Genomic DNA, 16,970 nt, shown 5'->3' on the forward strand with positions numbered 1-16,970 from the left:
GTCACAGTAGTCATGGATACGTCACAGCACATAGAAAGGATAATCATCTGAGACGAAAAGTGCTATGCTACTTCCTTTGTTACTATTCTTTGCAAGTGGTAGGATATTGTCCAGGACAGAGTGAGTTACAGCCCTGCGTACGCTCTGACCTGCACTTCCTCTGAGTTAATCTATGACAGAAGAATATTAGTATGAATACATGAGAGATTTTAAGGATGGATGAGCGGTCAACAGGAACCATATGGAGAATCGCCCCTGCTTTTACCTCATGTGCACTTTGCACAGACAGGCAACACTTGTCAACACAACAGGTGAAAAACACACAACTTGGCCAGTGACATAGCCTTGAACCTTTAGCAATGCTGCCCAATCTGCTGCAAAGGTGAAAAGCATTTCTGCATATATGTACAGTATAACTGAGAAAAGGAAAAATAAAACATTCATTGAAAAATGTGTAGCAACAGGATGTAAATTCCATCTGATAAAAGCCAAGGCAGAATGATTAACTGGGTCTACATCCCCATGCATGTCATGTGTAAAGGAAGGGAATTTTAGAAGAAAAAAAAGTAGAGAAGAAGAATTAAATATGGGGATGTGCCTAAAATTTAAATGTTAAAATACACTACTGGACAACATTACACACAACTAGCAATTACAATAAATCCTTACTACATAATACATCGGAAGACATCCACTCAGCAGGCGAGTGTGTCTGTGTGTTTATTAATTAATTCATATTTCCTCTTGCACGTGCCAATATATAATGTCCAGATGGCCACAGACAAGAAAGGGCACAGAGTAAATCACAACACACTCCAAAAATAGCTTTCTGAATAGCACAACAGTCCTAATCTCCCTCTATTTTGAAGTACCCGCTACGTTATTGCATTTAAGTTGAAGATCTGCAGACAGACGTTGCCTGTAGGGAAAAATGGACAGTGCAGATGAATATAAGAACTAACATTCCCTTTGATGAAGAAATTCAGTGTTGCTCACACAACATAATACCAGGAAAATCTCACTATGTCATCATTTCCTCCTTGACTTGGGCAGGAACTGGATCAGACAAACAGACAGATAGAGGGGCCATAAGGACATCCTATGCAATTAGTAAACAAACTAGAGTCCATTTGGAGCATGGAAGGAGTGAAAATCACAACGATGGCAAATTGTTGGCTGCTGTAACTGTTTGGATGGGTGTTCAAGTCCTTTATATAGTCAAAATCTAGGAAGGGTGAATCTCAACAAAAAACATGCCCATATGACAGAAAGCTGCAGGCTTTGAAGGATTGCCATGTCACTGTGCAGGATATTGAAATGTGAGACTCTGTCAAAAGGGAAAATAGCGAAGTCCTCTCGTAGTGCACTGATAATATCAGTCATTAAAGACCCACGGTGGAACCTTTTTACAGGAGTTGATTAGTCTTCAATACATTTTTCTACAGAGCTCCGGTGTGACATCATTGTATCAACACTGTCAGCAAATATTCTTGGGCCTGCACCCATGGGCCCTCGGCCAGGCTCAGACAAAAAGGACAATGTGGGTGCCCCTTCCCGTGAGCTCACCTCATGTGGAAGGAGGCAATTTGAGCTGGATGGTGGCCAGAGGCAGGGACCGAGGTGGTTTGAGCTCGAGTTACAGAGACTGACTCTAGGGACGTGGATCACCACCTCTCTGGCATAAGAGGAACTCACGTTCTGTTGTGGGACTTCAATGCTCACATGGACTATGACAGTGAGACCTGGAATGGTGTGGCTGGGAGAAACGCCTGGTACTACCTGATCCAGTTGCCACCCAACCGCAGGGCACATACATACCAAAAAAAAACAATCACACCTACTAAGAATTTGGAGAAGTCAATCGGCCTGCCATGCATGTTTTTAGAATGCGGGAGGAAACCAGTGAACCCGGAGGGATTCCGAAAACCCACGCAGGCATGGAGGAAACATGCACACTCCATAAACAAGGCCGGACCCGGAATCGAACCCTGCACCTCTGAACTACGAGGCAAACATGCTAACCAGTGAACCCATGTGTCGTATGTCATAATATATGTAATATAATTTGGCATAAAACGAGTGAAAAAAAATGCGTTAGTGGAATTAGTTTGTATGTGAAGTATAGTATGAGGGCAGCAATGGAAAAATATATGCTGCATATTGATGCTGTTTTGAGTCAAAATATGCCATTTGAAATTCAGAATTGCGGCTTCACTGAAAAAAAAACAGCAGGGGTTCCCTACTGAATGTTGCTTGTCTAGACTAATTACATAGAATTCTATAGCTGGTCATTGTGATGCTATTTTAACATTTTGCTACTCTGCCAAGCTGACCCACCATATGAAAAGTGACTCAAGGCTACAGGCCGAGTGAAAACTCATTTTTCACACCACAGACAAATCCGTCCAACAAAAACACGCCACAGAATGTGAACACAAAGGCTTCACTGTGTGCACCCTGTTTATATGGACACACAAATATAGGCCTCTGGCTTTAAAGCACACAGGAGTGTTTTAATGCAATTTAAACTTATTCTATTTGTTTAAGAAATATGCTCCTGTGACCATACACCATGCAATGTAAACTACAGCCCTTCATACATCCAGTCCATTAAACGGTAAACAGTCAAACAGCTGCTTGAGCAATTGAATCTTCCTACAGCTAGCAAAGTTTATTCAGAGTCTGGAAGAAAAAGTATACGTTGTATTTTTTATTCCCTCGACGAGTTCAAACAATATGTTAATGTTTGCCTTTTTTAGTGCACCTCATCAGTACAAACTGGGTCGCGAGAGGGAGGACACGGAATAGACGTTGCTAAAATAAAAGCAGACCAATGGTGCCAGTTAGCGCCTTCAGAATTACTATTTTGTGCAGCCATAAGTTCCAAACATTACTTCCGAGTCAGTCTTTTTATAACCTGAAATGTTATAGTAATTATTTTTGTATATTTATTTGAGGATCTTAAACATGAAGTTGGGGAAACTATGCAACAACCCAAAAAAATACTTTGAGAAGGGAGCGAAACATTTTCCCAGCATTGTATGTGTAATAATATATATTACATTGAAACTTTATTAGCAACGATAAAACTGAGCACCATTTATGTTCTTTGTCTTTGTAAAGCAAAGCTGACACCGTGCTCGTGCAGGTGTACTGTACCTAAGTTTGTGGCAGATTCATTGTTTTTTAAACCAAAGGAATGGCCTCAAAAGCAGACACATACACAAAAACACTCACACACACACCACACACAGACCGCGTGACACCATAAACTGAACAAAGACTCACTCACACACACACACACACACACACGCGCACACACACACACACACGATGCACAAAGACTTCGTGAACTCACTTGTACTGTTGGTGGTCCTTTGTGCTGCGAGTCTTAGCCATAAAGCGTTCAGCCAGTTTCTCAAGGTTTCTGGAGTATTCCATCTCAATCTCTGCCTTCTTCCGGAAGAAATCCTGAAGGTCCTGCAGCAGCTGGACCCTCATGTCTGTCTGCTGGTCCATGCATTTCTGCTGCTCCACTAACTGGGACCGGATCTCTGATAAAGAAAAAAAAAAAAGTGGAAATGTGTTTTTTGTCTTCTGTATTATAACACTGGCTTACATCACATACTGTTATGGTTTGTCGATCTTTGGAACCTCAACTGACCAGCTACTACTACACATCGTAGGTACCATCTAGTTTTGACAATATAAATGCATCAATATTTATTGTATACACAGTAGTAGGCAGACAAACTGATTTTAACATGCTGTATGCAAGACTGGAATAGCTATAGTTCTGAAGTCAATCCATCCATCAATTTCATCCTTTGTCGTCTAAAATGTGACTGAAGACCTAAAGTGTGTGATGGGGGATTGCGTATGGACAGCGTGGTCGGGGTAGGATATGAAAGCCTGGTACGAATCCTTTCAAACAAGACTGCTGAGAAGAGATAAGCGTGATAAGTGCACCTAAACAAAGCATGGACAAAAGCCTCTACAGTACATGACACCTATCAACATGTACTGTTTCAAATACGTATTATCAATCAATAATAATTATCAACACAAAATTGATGATGTTTCATGATGTGACATTGTTGTCATGTTGACAGAAGACAATAGTGACATGCGAGAATAAAAAGGGACATACAACAAATCCAGCTGACTGATGGTGTTACAGTGTGTGTGTGCCCCCAAAGAACACACAGTGTCGAGACAGACAATGAAAGAGCACCGTTTGGTCTCTGTGGAGATCAGTTTAGACTATAGCCTCTTTGTTTCTATCCTGGGTGATATCCAAATATTCCACATTTGGCCACATCACATAATTCCCATTGCCATTGTCATCGGGGCAGATATGGTCAAAATAGCATCTAGGCCAGTTCTATTGTCAAAGAAACTGCCTTGTAAGCGAGATGGATGCTATTCTCACATCCCGCAGCTCGAGAGAAGCAGGGCTTTAGAAACTTTAAAAGTTCGCTGACTGTTGGAGTGACAGACACAGCATTTTTCTTTTTTTCACCTTTTGTGGAACCTCACTAATGTGCTCATTGTTCCATTGCAGCTATTTCCAAAAGGTTACTTGCTTGCAAATGTTGGAATGCATCATGAAAAGACTAGAAAGTTTTTACAGGTTTTGTTCATTAGTCTTTCAGAGAAACTATCTGGGACATGGTGCCACCACTTCAAATATTGGCTTGCATTTGCAGTGTTTCTCTACAGTACAGCGGTACCTGAACTAGTAGATGAAAAAAGACAGAGGTTATGCTACACTAACATCTACTTTGCAAGCATTTCTCTGAATGATTAATTATTAAAGACGTGGTTGTCCTAAAGCCATTAAGACATGTGACTGATGTGCTCGTGGCTTCTAAAACCACAGGGAAAGTTCTCAATGAAAGCAGGCTACAGTGATCCTGAGACTCTGTGTCACATGTGGATGCTCACGGTCATCGATAAAAAATTAAAGATCATAAGGAAAGTATGGCCCTAGTATGATGCATCAAGTTTCCATGATGCAGATTATTGGTATTCACTGCCATATTAGAATGAGAGCAAAAATAATGAAAGGAGTCAGATTGATGGTACAAAATGCATTCAAGATTTTATCCAACAGAGACGGACAACTAAAAGGCCTGAATGATGCACTTACAATTCAAATCTTAAAGTGAGAACAAATGGAAAGCTAGGAGATGATTAACATGTACGTACATATAATGCCATTCTCACAAATAGAAAAATAAATACAAGTGAAATTGCAACTGAAATTTAAAATCAAAGCTGCAATAAACTGAGTAAACTGAGAGGGTCTGTTTTCCACCATCAGATTGTCTGCCTATATGTTGAGAAAAAAAAAAAAAGACTGAAGATAAAAAAAAAAGAAAAAAAAAGCCAACAGCTGTCCCACCTTTGTACTATAGGTTGGAGAAATTAAGTGCTGAGAGAGAGATAAAGGCGGCTCAAGCTCAAATGTCAAGGCAGCATGTTATTCTCAACAAAGCTGACCTCGGGCGAAAGACTTGACTGTACAAGCATTGGACTTGGAGTTTGGATGGTTGTTTTGGGTAACAAATACCGTGAAACCCCTTCGGTGATTAGATAAATACTTTTAATCACTCAAGAAACATCTTCATCAAAACCAACAAACTTTCAACTCAAGGAATACAAACTTCCCCTTAGGGGAAACCAATTAAGTTGAAGACGATTTGTTATAGCACTAAGATGAAGAGGAGGAGCAAAATAAGACCTCACCAAGAGTACACCTGGACTTTGAACTTACTGGGGAACAGGCAATATTGATGGCCCTTCATTTAAAAATGCTGCAATGTCCTGCCATGCCCAACATAGTACGCATCTGCAAACCTTTACTTCTATGGGAAAATTTCACCTCGTTTTATGTTTATCACAGGCTTCTGAAGGCACCTAAAGCTCTTAAGCACCCCTCAATTTTGAACAGGTGAGCTCAGTCACACTGAGTATAATCCTGTAGTTTATGTATTTTTTGTCTTCCTTCACATCATGTGAATGGTGTTTCCCAGGGATCTGGCTCAATAGCCTACTGGAATCCCAACCAGCAGTCTCAGTAAGCATGTTTTCATGACAAAGAGGTGATTTACACAGATACTGAAGAAGTGTTATTAATGCAATCAAACCTAGTCAGTCCTTTTAATTTGATGCAGTAAACGCTCCGCTTTATTGTGTGATACATTCCACATCAATTGCATTTGAGATGAGCCAAATGTTTTACAGATGTGCAAGTCATTTGTATGTATTTAACTACTATTAATCTTTACTAAAAGAGCAATTTTGTTCTACTGAAATAGATATCACATAGATAGAATATCCCAAAGCAAGAAATCTTGTGCACGTGTTTGATTTAACTAATGATGAGGAATTTCTGATTCCTGCTAGATTAGGATCGAATATGGCCTGAAAGACAGCAATGCAGTTTTTCAATGGCAGTTTTGAAGTGTTTATTAAAAAGTCACCTTGAAGAAGAAGGTGTTTCATTTCACATAGCACAGAGCGTTCTAGTCATACCACCAAGATGGAGACTAGCATTGTGTTTCAAAGTAGAGCTTTTTTTATTTGAGGGCTCTCTCCCACAATGCAATGTAATTATCATCAGCATCTCTATCGAAACCTATTATTGGCTCCCCACCAGGAACTTCCTCCCCTGGCCAGTCTTACTTAAAAATACATTCTCCTGAAAAAGCAAAATTGTACAAACCTGTTGTGCAAGTGGTTATCAATGATAGTTTGTTCAGACAATCAAGACATGAAGGCGATGATCTCGGAGTGAATAACGTGTATGAATATTTAGTAGAAATGAAGTGGTTGATTACCACTATTTTCATAACTTCATTGTTTGGATCAGAAGTAAGATTGCATTTTAAAGACTCTACTCTACAGGAAAGAGCAACGATAGAGCACAGGAGAGCTGATATGTTGTGTTCAGGGCATAAACACAGATGGGCGACATCTGCCTTCCTTTCTTATTTGTGCTATACCAACTAAACAGCAAAGAAAAACAGCAAGCCGTTGGTCATGTGTTTTCTGTCTCAACAGTGAGCACCGCTTGCTACACCCCTCCCATTACCTCGCCACAAAAAACAGTGCCTTACAGGATGTGTGGTTTCTGGGCCTTTGATGGGGTTAAACCAGCAGAGGAGCAAGAGGGCTCTGGGAGGAACAACCCTACTATTCAAGACCAGGCCTGTAATTTTAGAAGCAAGGCCACGTACTTAATGCAAACATGCTTTAAGAAAGGAAGAGGGAGATGATTGGGGTAATTATTGTCAGGCCAACTTTAAATAATTATCATAAATTAATTTTTTCATAAATCGAAGGGCTGCAATGTACATAAGTACAAGCCAAATCAAGAATATTTGTCACATTGTCATATAGATGGATGCCTAGTAGTACTTAGGACTTGTGAAAAGGGTGTACTTTTATTCCAATCTGATACATGCTGTTTGTTAGAAATTAATATGCGGAATAAAAACTTGATTTTTGCTACTCACCGTCACTCACAGAGCGCCGTCATTTGACATATTATCACATCATATTGACTTTGCATCTTTAATTATTAGACAGCAGAAACGCTACCCGTGAATGTGTAATATATCTTGTGCAAGTGTAGAATTACAATCCTTTATAACATTACAGCCTCGGACACTGCCCCCTCATGCCAGCAGTCCATCACAATAAATGAAATGAAACAATACATCTTAAAATCTTAAATGCATCCAACACAACCCCTACAATAATAACTGTGATGGCAGAGTAAAATGAGATGTCTCCTTCAACCTGAAAGGCAGCAATCACAATATTTTTGTTTGTCCCTGTCGAAAGTCTTCATTTAAGTTGAAAAGCCAAAGAATGAACACAAGGTGTGTTCACAGCATTGTTTTATTTAGTCATTATTACTGTTGTTGACATTGATCTTATTTTTTTATATTATTTTAATTCTTCAGAAATACACCTTTTTCTATTTCTGCGGAGTATGGTGGCTGACAGAGAAAGTAAATTATCTTCCAAGATTTCACAGTGCATTAGTGACCAAATTAAGTCAAGATCCTTACAATACAATTTATACGGCTGTTTTGTTCATACTTTTTGTGATATTTTTGTTTGATGGTCAACGATGAGAATGTCAAATCATGCGTACCTTTGATCAACAAAAGTTGGGGAAACACTGACCTAAAAATTACTCTCATCAAACAAAGATCAAGTTGTAAATAAGTCTCATGTGCGATTTTAAAACTGGGGAGGGAATTTGCACCCGAGTATGACGCAACAACATCTGTAGAGGCAAAACTGCACCAAGACGGCATAATAATGAGGCCGTCTTGGTCGTGAGAGGCTGCTGCAGTGCAGCTGAATTTGATGCTAGAAAGTGAGTCATGGATCCAAATGCATATTCCATTTCTCTCTCCCAATATTCAAGTTCACCTAAGAAATCCCTGCTAGGATGAATGCATGTTTATGTCATATCGATGACCATGCAAACAAGAAGGAGGGACCAATATTTTATCTAGCATTCATGCAGTAAAATTTAATAGCCTTTTCCTCATCAGGGATTGATTTTAAAGACCAAAGAGCAAGCTAACGTAAAGCAACCCACATTTTTGTCCTTGCTCATGTTTCAGACTGACTGACCCCCACCGTATTTGTACCGGTTAGACAGCTCAACCTGTCCCCTACAAGGAACAGGCCAGCAGTGATTGATTTTTCACAAACTATCAGCGGTGAAAACTAAGCTTTGGGGAATGTCCACAGTGACGACTTGTTTTCTCAGGGGGAACCAGAGGCCACAAAAGGGACTAAATGATCAGCCCTGTCAAAAACTACTAAAGAGAAAGAGAAGATGAGAGAACAAGGAGTTGTCTCAAAGACTGAACTTCCACATAATTATAGTATGCCACTATGGAGGAAGTGACAGAGTTAAGCACTGTTTTCCCCACCCACCTACCCTCAGGGTGCCTTTAACGGGCAATCATTTCCAATTTTCGGAATACCGGAGCCCACTTGAGAGATGACGCTCAGACAAAGAGATGCCATGCCTTCTACTAAAAAAATGTTTGTCAAAGCATTGAAGTCCTTTGTAATTCTTAAAGCATGAGCATCTCTACAAGACTGGACAGGTGAAAGCAATGCCAGTTATTCTCATAGACCATAGCAGCACACAAATCCAGTCAATGCTTTAGGATTACCGCATGAGGACTGAGGCACAGCTAGAGAATGTCATCGGCTAGAGGGCAGCTGTTCAGAGTAATGGACAAAGAGAGGAGAGAAAGAAAAGACGAAAAAGAACAGGCAGATCAGCTTTCAATGCTCTTTGTCTCGCTACACTGCAGTCAGCAAGACTAGGTCTTTGGCCTTTTCTGTCTTCAACAGAGCTAAGAGAATCTTTCGTGACTGTGTGTGAGACCAATGCAGTTGTGCATGTGGTGCAAACTCGGCCAGGTTGCTGTGCATCATACACTTGGATACTCCGCTAACACATGAGCCCCTAGGGAGATGGCGGTGTCTTCGACTTGGCCTGATTAAAGAGAGAGCTAGATGAGGTATGTCCACACTTTACAGTGGACGTGAGCAAGCTGCAAAGTCCTCTGAGCAAATGTAGGTCCACTGATGGTGATGACTAAGAAGATATACCGTATTAGTTAGTGCCTTACATGGAGAAGGTACTTGGGTTAGCATTTTTATTTTATATATAATTATATATATAAGCAAAGGCAGAGGACCACCAGATGAGGATTTAACAAAAAATTGTGCAGTATACAATCCCTTTTTATTTTATTCCTTCTTCTCATCTATTGCAAAAATGCAACTGTATATAACTTGAGGCCCAAAGACAGAAAAAGATTGCTCCTCATGGAAACAGCTGACCAGCATTGTACAAGAAGGATGAAAATGGAAACTCTTCAGAAATGCAAAATACACATTTTATACAAGCCTGTGATTAATGCCGACTTGAGACAGTAATACATTGCAATGAAAATAAAATCTCTGCCACCAATATGTATTAACATTTTGGTAGCTTGTCATGGAAAAAAAAAAGTTGGAATTTTCAGACTTAGACAAGGAAGAAAAACCTCAGAACTCAAATTCTCATCAAGCATTCATGACTGCTGGAAACTGGAGCAGTGGTATATGGTTGACAGCTTTACTATTTTCTCTTTATTTGACTGCTAGCGTCCCATAACCATGTATCCATAACTGGAAATGTAAAAAACAAAGGTAGTACGTGGAGCATAAATGAAGGACAACAGGACATTGTGTATGCCACTTTCATCCTCTCTCTCCTGGAGCCTTGATTTTGTCTTGGAAATTCAGACAAAGCTGAGCAAAGATTTTTAGGTAAAGGGGTAACCCCTGGATTAAAGCAGTAATAAATCGACATTAAAGATATCCAGTGGATGACGCAATCATTTTTCTTTTTATAGCACAAAAGCCTGCTGTCAGCCAGCCAGCCTGAATGGGATTCTTCCACACAGGGTGGTCCTTGCTTATTGATTATGAAGGCAGCCGCCACAAAGCCGACCTCACTCAGGTCACGAGGTCTTGGTGGAAGAAAGGGAAAAAAGGGGAGGAATGATTAGACGTCACAAGATTAGTAAATTAAACACTCACGCATGTTTCGGGATGGATGGTGGTAAGATGATGACGTAATGGAGGAGCAATTGCCTGGGAAATAATGATCTCTTTCTCTAAATTGCGCTCAAGCCCACCAGATGTAACGGAAATGTTAGAAAGTAATATTCCTGGATCAGATAAGCGCTCACAGTTGTGAATTTAGTTAATATTTTTAACATTTAAGACTTTATTTTGTGTTGCTATGTGAATGACGTCAATCACTTAGTAAGCTTACGGAGAACAGTATGTTTGAGTATAAATAACTTTGATCAAACACAAAAGTCATCCACATTCCAAACTGTTTCCCGTGGTGTGAATATTGTGATAACTATTGCAAAAAATGTGGTGTTAATGTGAACTTTGGAAAAGGAAGCAGCCAAAAATTGTGCTAGTAGCAGATTTCTGCTCATCTAACTAACATGGGACATCTTACATGAAGCAGATGAATCTGATGAACACAGATGAAGATTAAAATAAGTCAGCTCTTATGACTTCTGCCTTAGTCTCACAGTGACCTCATAGCGCCTCATCCCCTTCCCCCAATCTCATTGCCACTAATCCAGTCCTACTAGGTGGCAGGCAGCAGCATGGCCTGATGGTCAAAGTATGTCTGTCCGCCTTCCTTTTTCTCCATCTGCTTGGAGTCCAGCAGCCATTCAAAGGAATTAAAGTTGTCCGTATCCAGAAAAAATCTCTCGAAATCCTGCTTAGACCCTCCCTGTTCTGTTAATTTCTCTCCTCATTTGAATTCTTCCGTTCACTTTCGAAGTCTGCTCCAATTCTATTATCACGGTTGTACTTTCTATTAGCTAATGGAGGGTTACACTCAATCACATCCTTCTGATTACCACACGAGTCGGGATCCCACTTGACACAAAGCAGTAGTGAGACTGGGAGGCGCCGTCCAGCAAAACATGACAAATATACAAACCTATTTTGAAAGGCCAGTGCCTGCCACACTCGACAACATTTATTCAAGTATAAATGTCGCACCACAGTGGTTTTGACTGACAAATCATTTGTCAGTTTCAAAAAAAGACTACTCAAATAGTGCATTTATTTCTGCTGTTGAAATTGAGTAGCTAAGCGTGAATAACAACGACAAGAACTGAATCTTTAATCCCTTTGTAACATACCGTAAATTAATGATAACATGCAAGAGTATTGTTTTAAAAACGCAAGCTGCATGACGGAGTATGCTTCCGTGCTGCTGTTGCACAACCTGTGTGTCAACTATAAAAACACCCATTTTTTACTCTTTTTTTGGAGCGTTGCAACTACATATATCTGGGGGACAGCAGGGAAAGTGATGCTTTGGTTGCGTTGGGCAGAGTTTATTAAAGCTGCAAAAAGGATGTGTGGCCACAGAGGTGGCCATCAATAGAATCATTTAACCACCAGTGCACACAGAAACGCCACACCCAATTCCATACCACAAACTGGGGATGCACTAAGCACACACACACACGCACACACACACACTCCACACACGCACACACACATTTTAACTTCAACATTGGAATAAATTGTTTGCCTTAAGATAACTTTTCATATTTAAACCAACTATGGACGATAAATCCGCACAAATAAAACAACATTCTTTATGAACCCCAACATTTTTTGTTTGGCAAATTGGCATCAAAGCTTTCCTGCTGGGTTACAAGAAAATAAAGAATAACCTTTAAATCAGTGCTTTTTCCAATTGTGACTTCATTTGTTTTACACACCTGTTTGGAGGTGAGTTTGCAGATACATTGGCTCCGATTTTGACAGTAATGAAGGCAGGTCAAAGAGGGCAGCCTTTATGATGGTGTGGGGGGTGTACCCCTGTCAGAAGCTCAATGCGTGCCGCCATAAAGTCATGACCTCAAGACAATGAGTATTTGACATCAAATCTGCATTTGGAGACATGCCAATAGCTGCGTTGTCCTGTTGAACGTATCGATAGCAACAGGCCTGCACTTTTAATGTCACTGCACTATTCAGATTACTCAAAATCAACCGATGAACAATAGAAAGTAATATGAATATGAATAATGCTGCTAGCTTTAAGGTAACACAATATTGCATCAGGTTCATACAAAAATAACAGCTTCTATATTGCAAGTGCACTCAGAAATGAGCAAAGAAAATAAACTCGGTCCATTAAAATACACTGAAAAATACATAATAAATACTGTTACAACAGATTATTTTTTGTTGATTGTTGAACTGTTTCACTTAGCTTTTAAATCTCTAACTCTGCAACTAAAGTCTTTTAAATGTTGTACTTTTAAGCACAGCACGCTAAATGACGTGTATGAGATACGTGTTATTCACGAGATTTTACAGTACACGTAGGATTTGCCGATACAGAGTTCCGAACAGATACCTCGGCGAGGTATTAAGGACAAAACAAATAGTGCATCCAATTTTTATATGGCTAATGGATTTATGGCTTCAACCAATAATAATGGCTGTCGGATCATCGTGAAGTTAAAACTATGTGCAAGAGAGAGTTGTTGTCTCGGTTACTCGTTTTTAGCATCTTGCGCAAGCAACACACTGAGCCGCTGGTTATCCAGCTCTACTGCAGGAGGCATGCGACGTAATGTCACTGCAACACATAAAACTTTGTGCTGCGACAAAATCCAGGGTCTTATGAAAACAGAATACTGTAACTGTCTGAGTCACTAGCGGTAGATCCAAATACATGAACTGAGACAACCCCTCAAAACAAAATAAAACTGTGCGCATGAAATAGATCAGATGCATTTAACCGCTCGCAGCATGAGAGTTATGAGTCTTGCTCCAATGAACTAACCTTATGACCTTTAGAGCAGGGATTCCCGAACAAAATCTGCCTTGTATTGTGTCAAGGATTGAAATGCTGAAAGCTATTATTTCATAAGCAGGTACACAATTTCAACACAATGCTGTCTATGTTTTGGCTCTTGATCTAAAACCAAACAAAAAAAGCTAAAGAAACATGAGTTAAGTAGAAACATACGTGGGGCAATTTAGTCACAGATCTCACTTGGTTACTTACGGTTGCACAAAATGAAACAATGTTCAGTTAATCTGTGGCTAGGTTTATCTGCCAATTGCTGATCAAGTTTTAACATTAGCCCCTTGTGTACGGCCAACATCAGCAATTCCAAAAACTTTATGAAATAAGCAAGACGCAGGAAAAAAAAAAAGCTTATACTTGAAAAGCAGAAAGTTCTGTGAGTTCCAGAACATACATTGTCCAAACATCGGTCTTGATTGTTATGCAATATCGGCGTTAAATGTATTACTTCATTGTTTTCCAAGTAATGTTGGCTTGTAACCAAAGCTTCATGAATGTGTCCATCTTGAAACAAAAAAATCTCAGCTCAATAACACAACTCATTGTAGGCCAACTGCAAAGTAAAAGGTTTACTACTGTATCCTACCTACTAGCCATGAAATTATTACTCAAGGGTGCCAAGCCTCGGTTGGTATCAGAATTGAATTGCAACATCACTCAAACAAAACCATTTACTCACCCATTCCCCTCAGGGGATTCATAGAAAGAGTTTGTGTTCGATCTAACAAAAGCTTTTCTGAGCAGCGCATTTATGTCACTTGACATATGGGAAGTTTCTCATCATCATTTCTAGAGCTGAGTCTATTATGACTATGTATCATGCCCTGTTACAGGCCTTAGTCATCAGGAGGAGAAGGAAGGTCTTAACATTTTTTGCAAATGGGATTCTTTTGGCCAGCACGTGCAAACTCTTCAAGCAGCACGGCTGGCTGACTTAAAATGCCAACAACCTCCCCCCTCGGTTGCTCCATAGAGGGAAGTGAATAGCACTGTGGAACATTTGTAGTCCAATGCCCCCTGAAGTTAATAGTGGTGAAATCAATCAAAATATTAATAATATCGACATTAAGTCAGTATAAATATCAGATTGATACTAGTGCGAAAAGATCAATATCGAAGCTTCAGTTTCGCTCTTGTGGCTCACCTTGAACAACTTGAACTCTTTAAGCACATATAAGATGCAAAAAAAATCAAAGGGATACATTTTGTCAAAATTTTGCATAGTAGTTTCTGAACTTTGGTAACTTGTGGGTAAAAGGCAGAATTTATTAACCAATAATATTTGGTCCAACTATGTTATAGCTTTTAACAGTTTAATAATAAAAATGGAATGAAATGGAATTGGTATTGGATCGACACCAAAATAATATCCCACACCACTAGAAGTCATACAGTTGTTAATCAGGGCAGAATTCACATGGCGTTATGCAAGACATCATCATACAGATTAAGATCTCAGTTCAACAATCATCAAAGAAATAATTCAGGATATTTGTTTGCTTTTTCCTCTGGCGTTCCACCCGTGCAACACCAAAAGATATACTGAAAATATCACACGAGACCCAAGTGAGTATCATAGGATTAGTATCAGATCATGTGTTGGCACTAATTACAGAGAGCTGACCTGCCTCAACAAGTAATGTCAAGCAAATGAGTACATAAAGATTATTAAAAATCGTTGGATTGACATTTCTATGATGCGATGGCATCAATGCCTGTACAGTTAATAAAGGTTGTATAGCGGTTTCAGTTTTACCCTGGAACAGATTATGTCTCTGTCTACCATTTCCTGTGGTTAAAATTGTTTTGAAGTACAGTTCTAACAAATGGTAGTCTATCCAGTGACCCACACGGGATTGTATTCCACTGTAAGGGGTGGCATGAAGCAGGCTGGGATAAACAGAGCTGGTTGGCTGAAAGCCAAATCCCCATGGCTACCCTGGCGCAACCCAATCCGTCTTTCCTGTGACAGTCTATTTGTATTTGACAATAAGTCATACCTACTAACAGCATCCTTGCACACACCTACGATTTTAAAGCACGCTGTGGTATGCGTCTGGGATGTGTGCAGCATGCAGGAATAAACAAAGAAGCACTAACTTCAAGTGCCCCTCGGCATTACATCGGATCTTCATACAGGTGTTCTGTCTCAGCATGTGCTTTTCCTCGGTGTACAATGCTAATAGGACCTAAACCGACTTTTTAGGCTGAATATAGTACGAGACTGTATAAACAAGAGTTTAAAATTTGAAAATAGTCTGAAGGGAAAAGGGGGTGCAATTAGATCTCCAAAGCTTTTGCTCATGGAGCTTTCTCTATTTCTGAATGCTTACGTAAAAGTCACACAGGCTGGTCGTGGTCATGTCTCTGACTAAAGCACTGCTGGAGGTCATGCATTCCAAACTTTTTAAATCACGAGCTCTCACGCCTCACTGATGGACTAGCTTGGCTACAAAAAAATTCCAGCCCTCCCGTTAAAAGCGCGTTATAAACCAAATTATTCAAGAAATGCAATCCTCTTACCTTTCACTTGACTCTCGTAGTCCGCGATGATTTCTTTATCCTTTTTAAACCTCGGCGAAGACATCTTACGTCCGCTCGTTGGTGAACAAATGTGTGTATGTTTTTTAAACTGCTTGTCAACAGGCGGGGGGGGGGGGGTTACAAAAGGGGACTCATCCCAAACTGGACTAACAGAACGATTAAGTTCCCAGGAGAAAACGCTCACTTCATTGATAATCTTCCTTCTGGCGATGCGCAATCCGATTCCAACCAATAGATCCGCACAGCGCCAAGGGCAGCCTCTTGCTATCACAGGGAACTAAGAAAAAAGAAAAATATCAAATAGAATCACGTAAGTTTTCAGGGTCTTAGTAGCGGATCATCATTCGTAGTTAGCAGCGCGTAGAAAAGCAGTGCCCAAAAAGCCGCATAAGGAGGCTATAAAGTCGAACTGAATTGGAGTGTGTGTCCGGTTTAAGTGGTTCAGAGTAAAGACACACGCAAATACCTCCCCCCCTTCTCGCTCTCCCTGGAAGGTTTCTCCCCCTCTAACTCCCAGCAGGGCAGGCGCGAGGAAGACAAGTAGGCAGGCCGACCGCAGCACACACGGCAGCGAGAGCCAGGCAGGAGGGGGGGGGGGGGGGGGGGGGTTATAATACTAACACACGTTCACACGCACAATGTATTGGTTAAATATGCAAGAAATGTACCACTGAAGAAATTCTTTAAGACCATGCATTGGCAAAACTTTAATATTACAAGTAAAAAATATTACAGCTGCACACACAATGAAGGCATTCAACCCTAATATCAAATAGTTTAACAATTGCACAACATGAAAATATGGCTTGAGAGAAGTAGAAACGCGTGTTCAAAAATATAATCACTAAAATGGTGAGGGATTTTGCTAAACATCTCGTCAACGCCTGAAAGAATGGCGTGATACTCGGAATCCAACTGTTGACTTCTCCTAAAAATTGGACCTGTGCGCCATCTA

General features: G+C 40.2%; 1 protein-coding gene across 2 annotated transcripts in view; it reads right to left on the reverse strand.

The window, feature by feature from the left end:
- Window positions 1-16,578, reverse strand: part of srgap1a (SLIT-ROBO Rho GTPase activating protein 1a) — a 41,089-nt gene extending 24,511 nt beyond the window's left edge. Inside the window, exons 1-3 of one of the 2 annotated variants that reach the window (XM_049724189.2) lie at window positions 16,482-16,578; window positions 15,995-16,292; window positions 3,359-3,554 (exon numbers count right to left, since the gene is read on the reverse strand). In XM_049724189.2, coding sequence (XP_049580146.1) covers window positions 3,359-3,554; window positions 15,995-16,058 — 260 coding nt within the window. In that variant the 5' untranslated portion in view covers window positions 16,059-16,292; window positions 16,482-16,578. The other variant, XM_049724190.1, reaches the window with a different exon arrangement.
- Between the last annotated feature and the right edge of the window lie 392 nt (window positions 16,579-16,970).

This window comes from Syngnathus scovelli, chromosome 6, assembly GCF_024217435.2.
Source record: "Syngnathus scovelli strain Florida chromosome 6, RoL_Ssco_1.2, whole genome shotgun sequence".
NCBI classification, from domain to species: domain Eukaryota; kingdom Metazoa; phylum Chordata; class Actinopteri; order Syngnathiformes; family Syngnathidae; genus Syngnathus; species Syngnathus scovelli.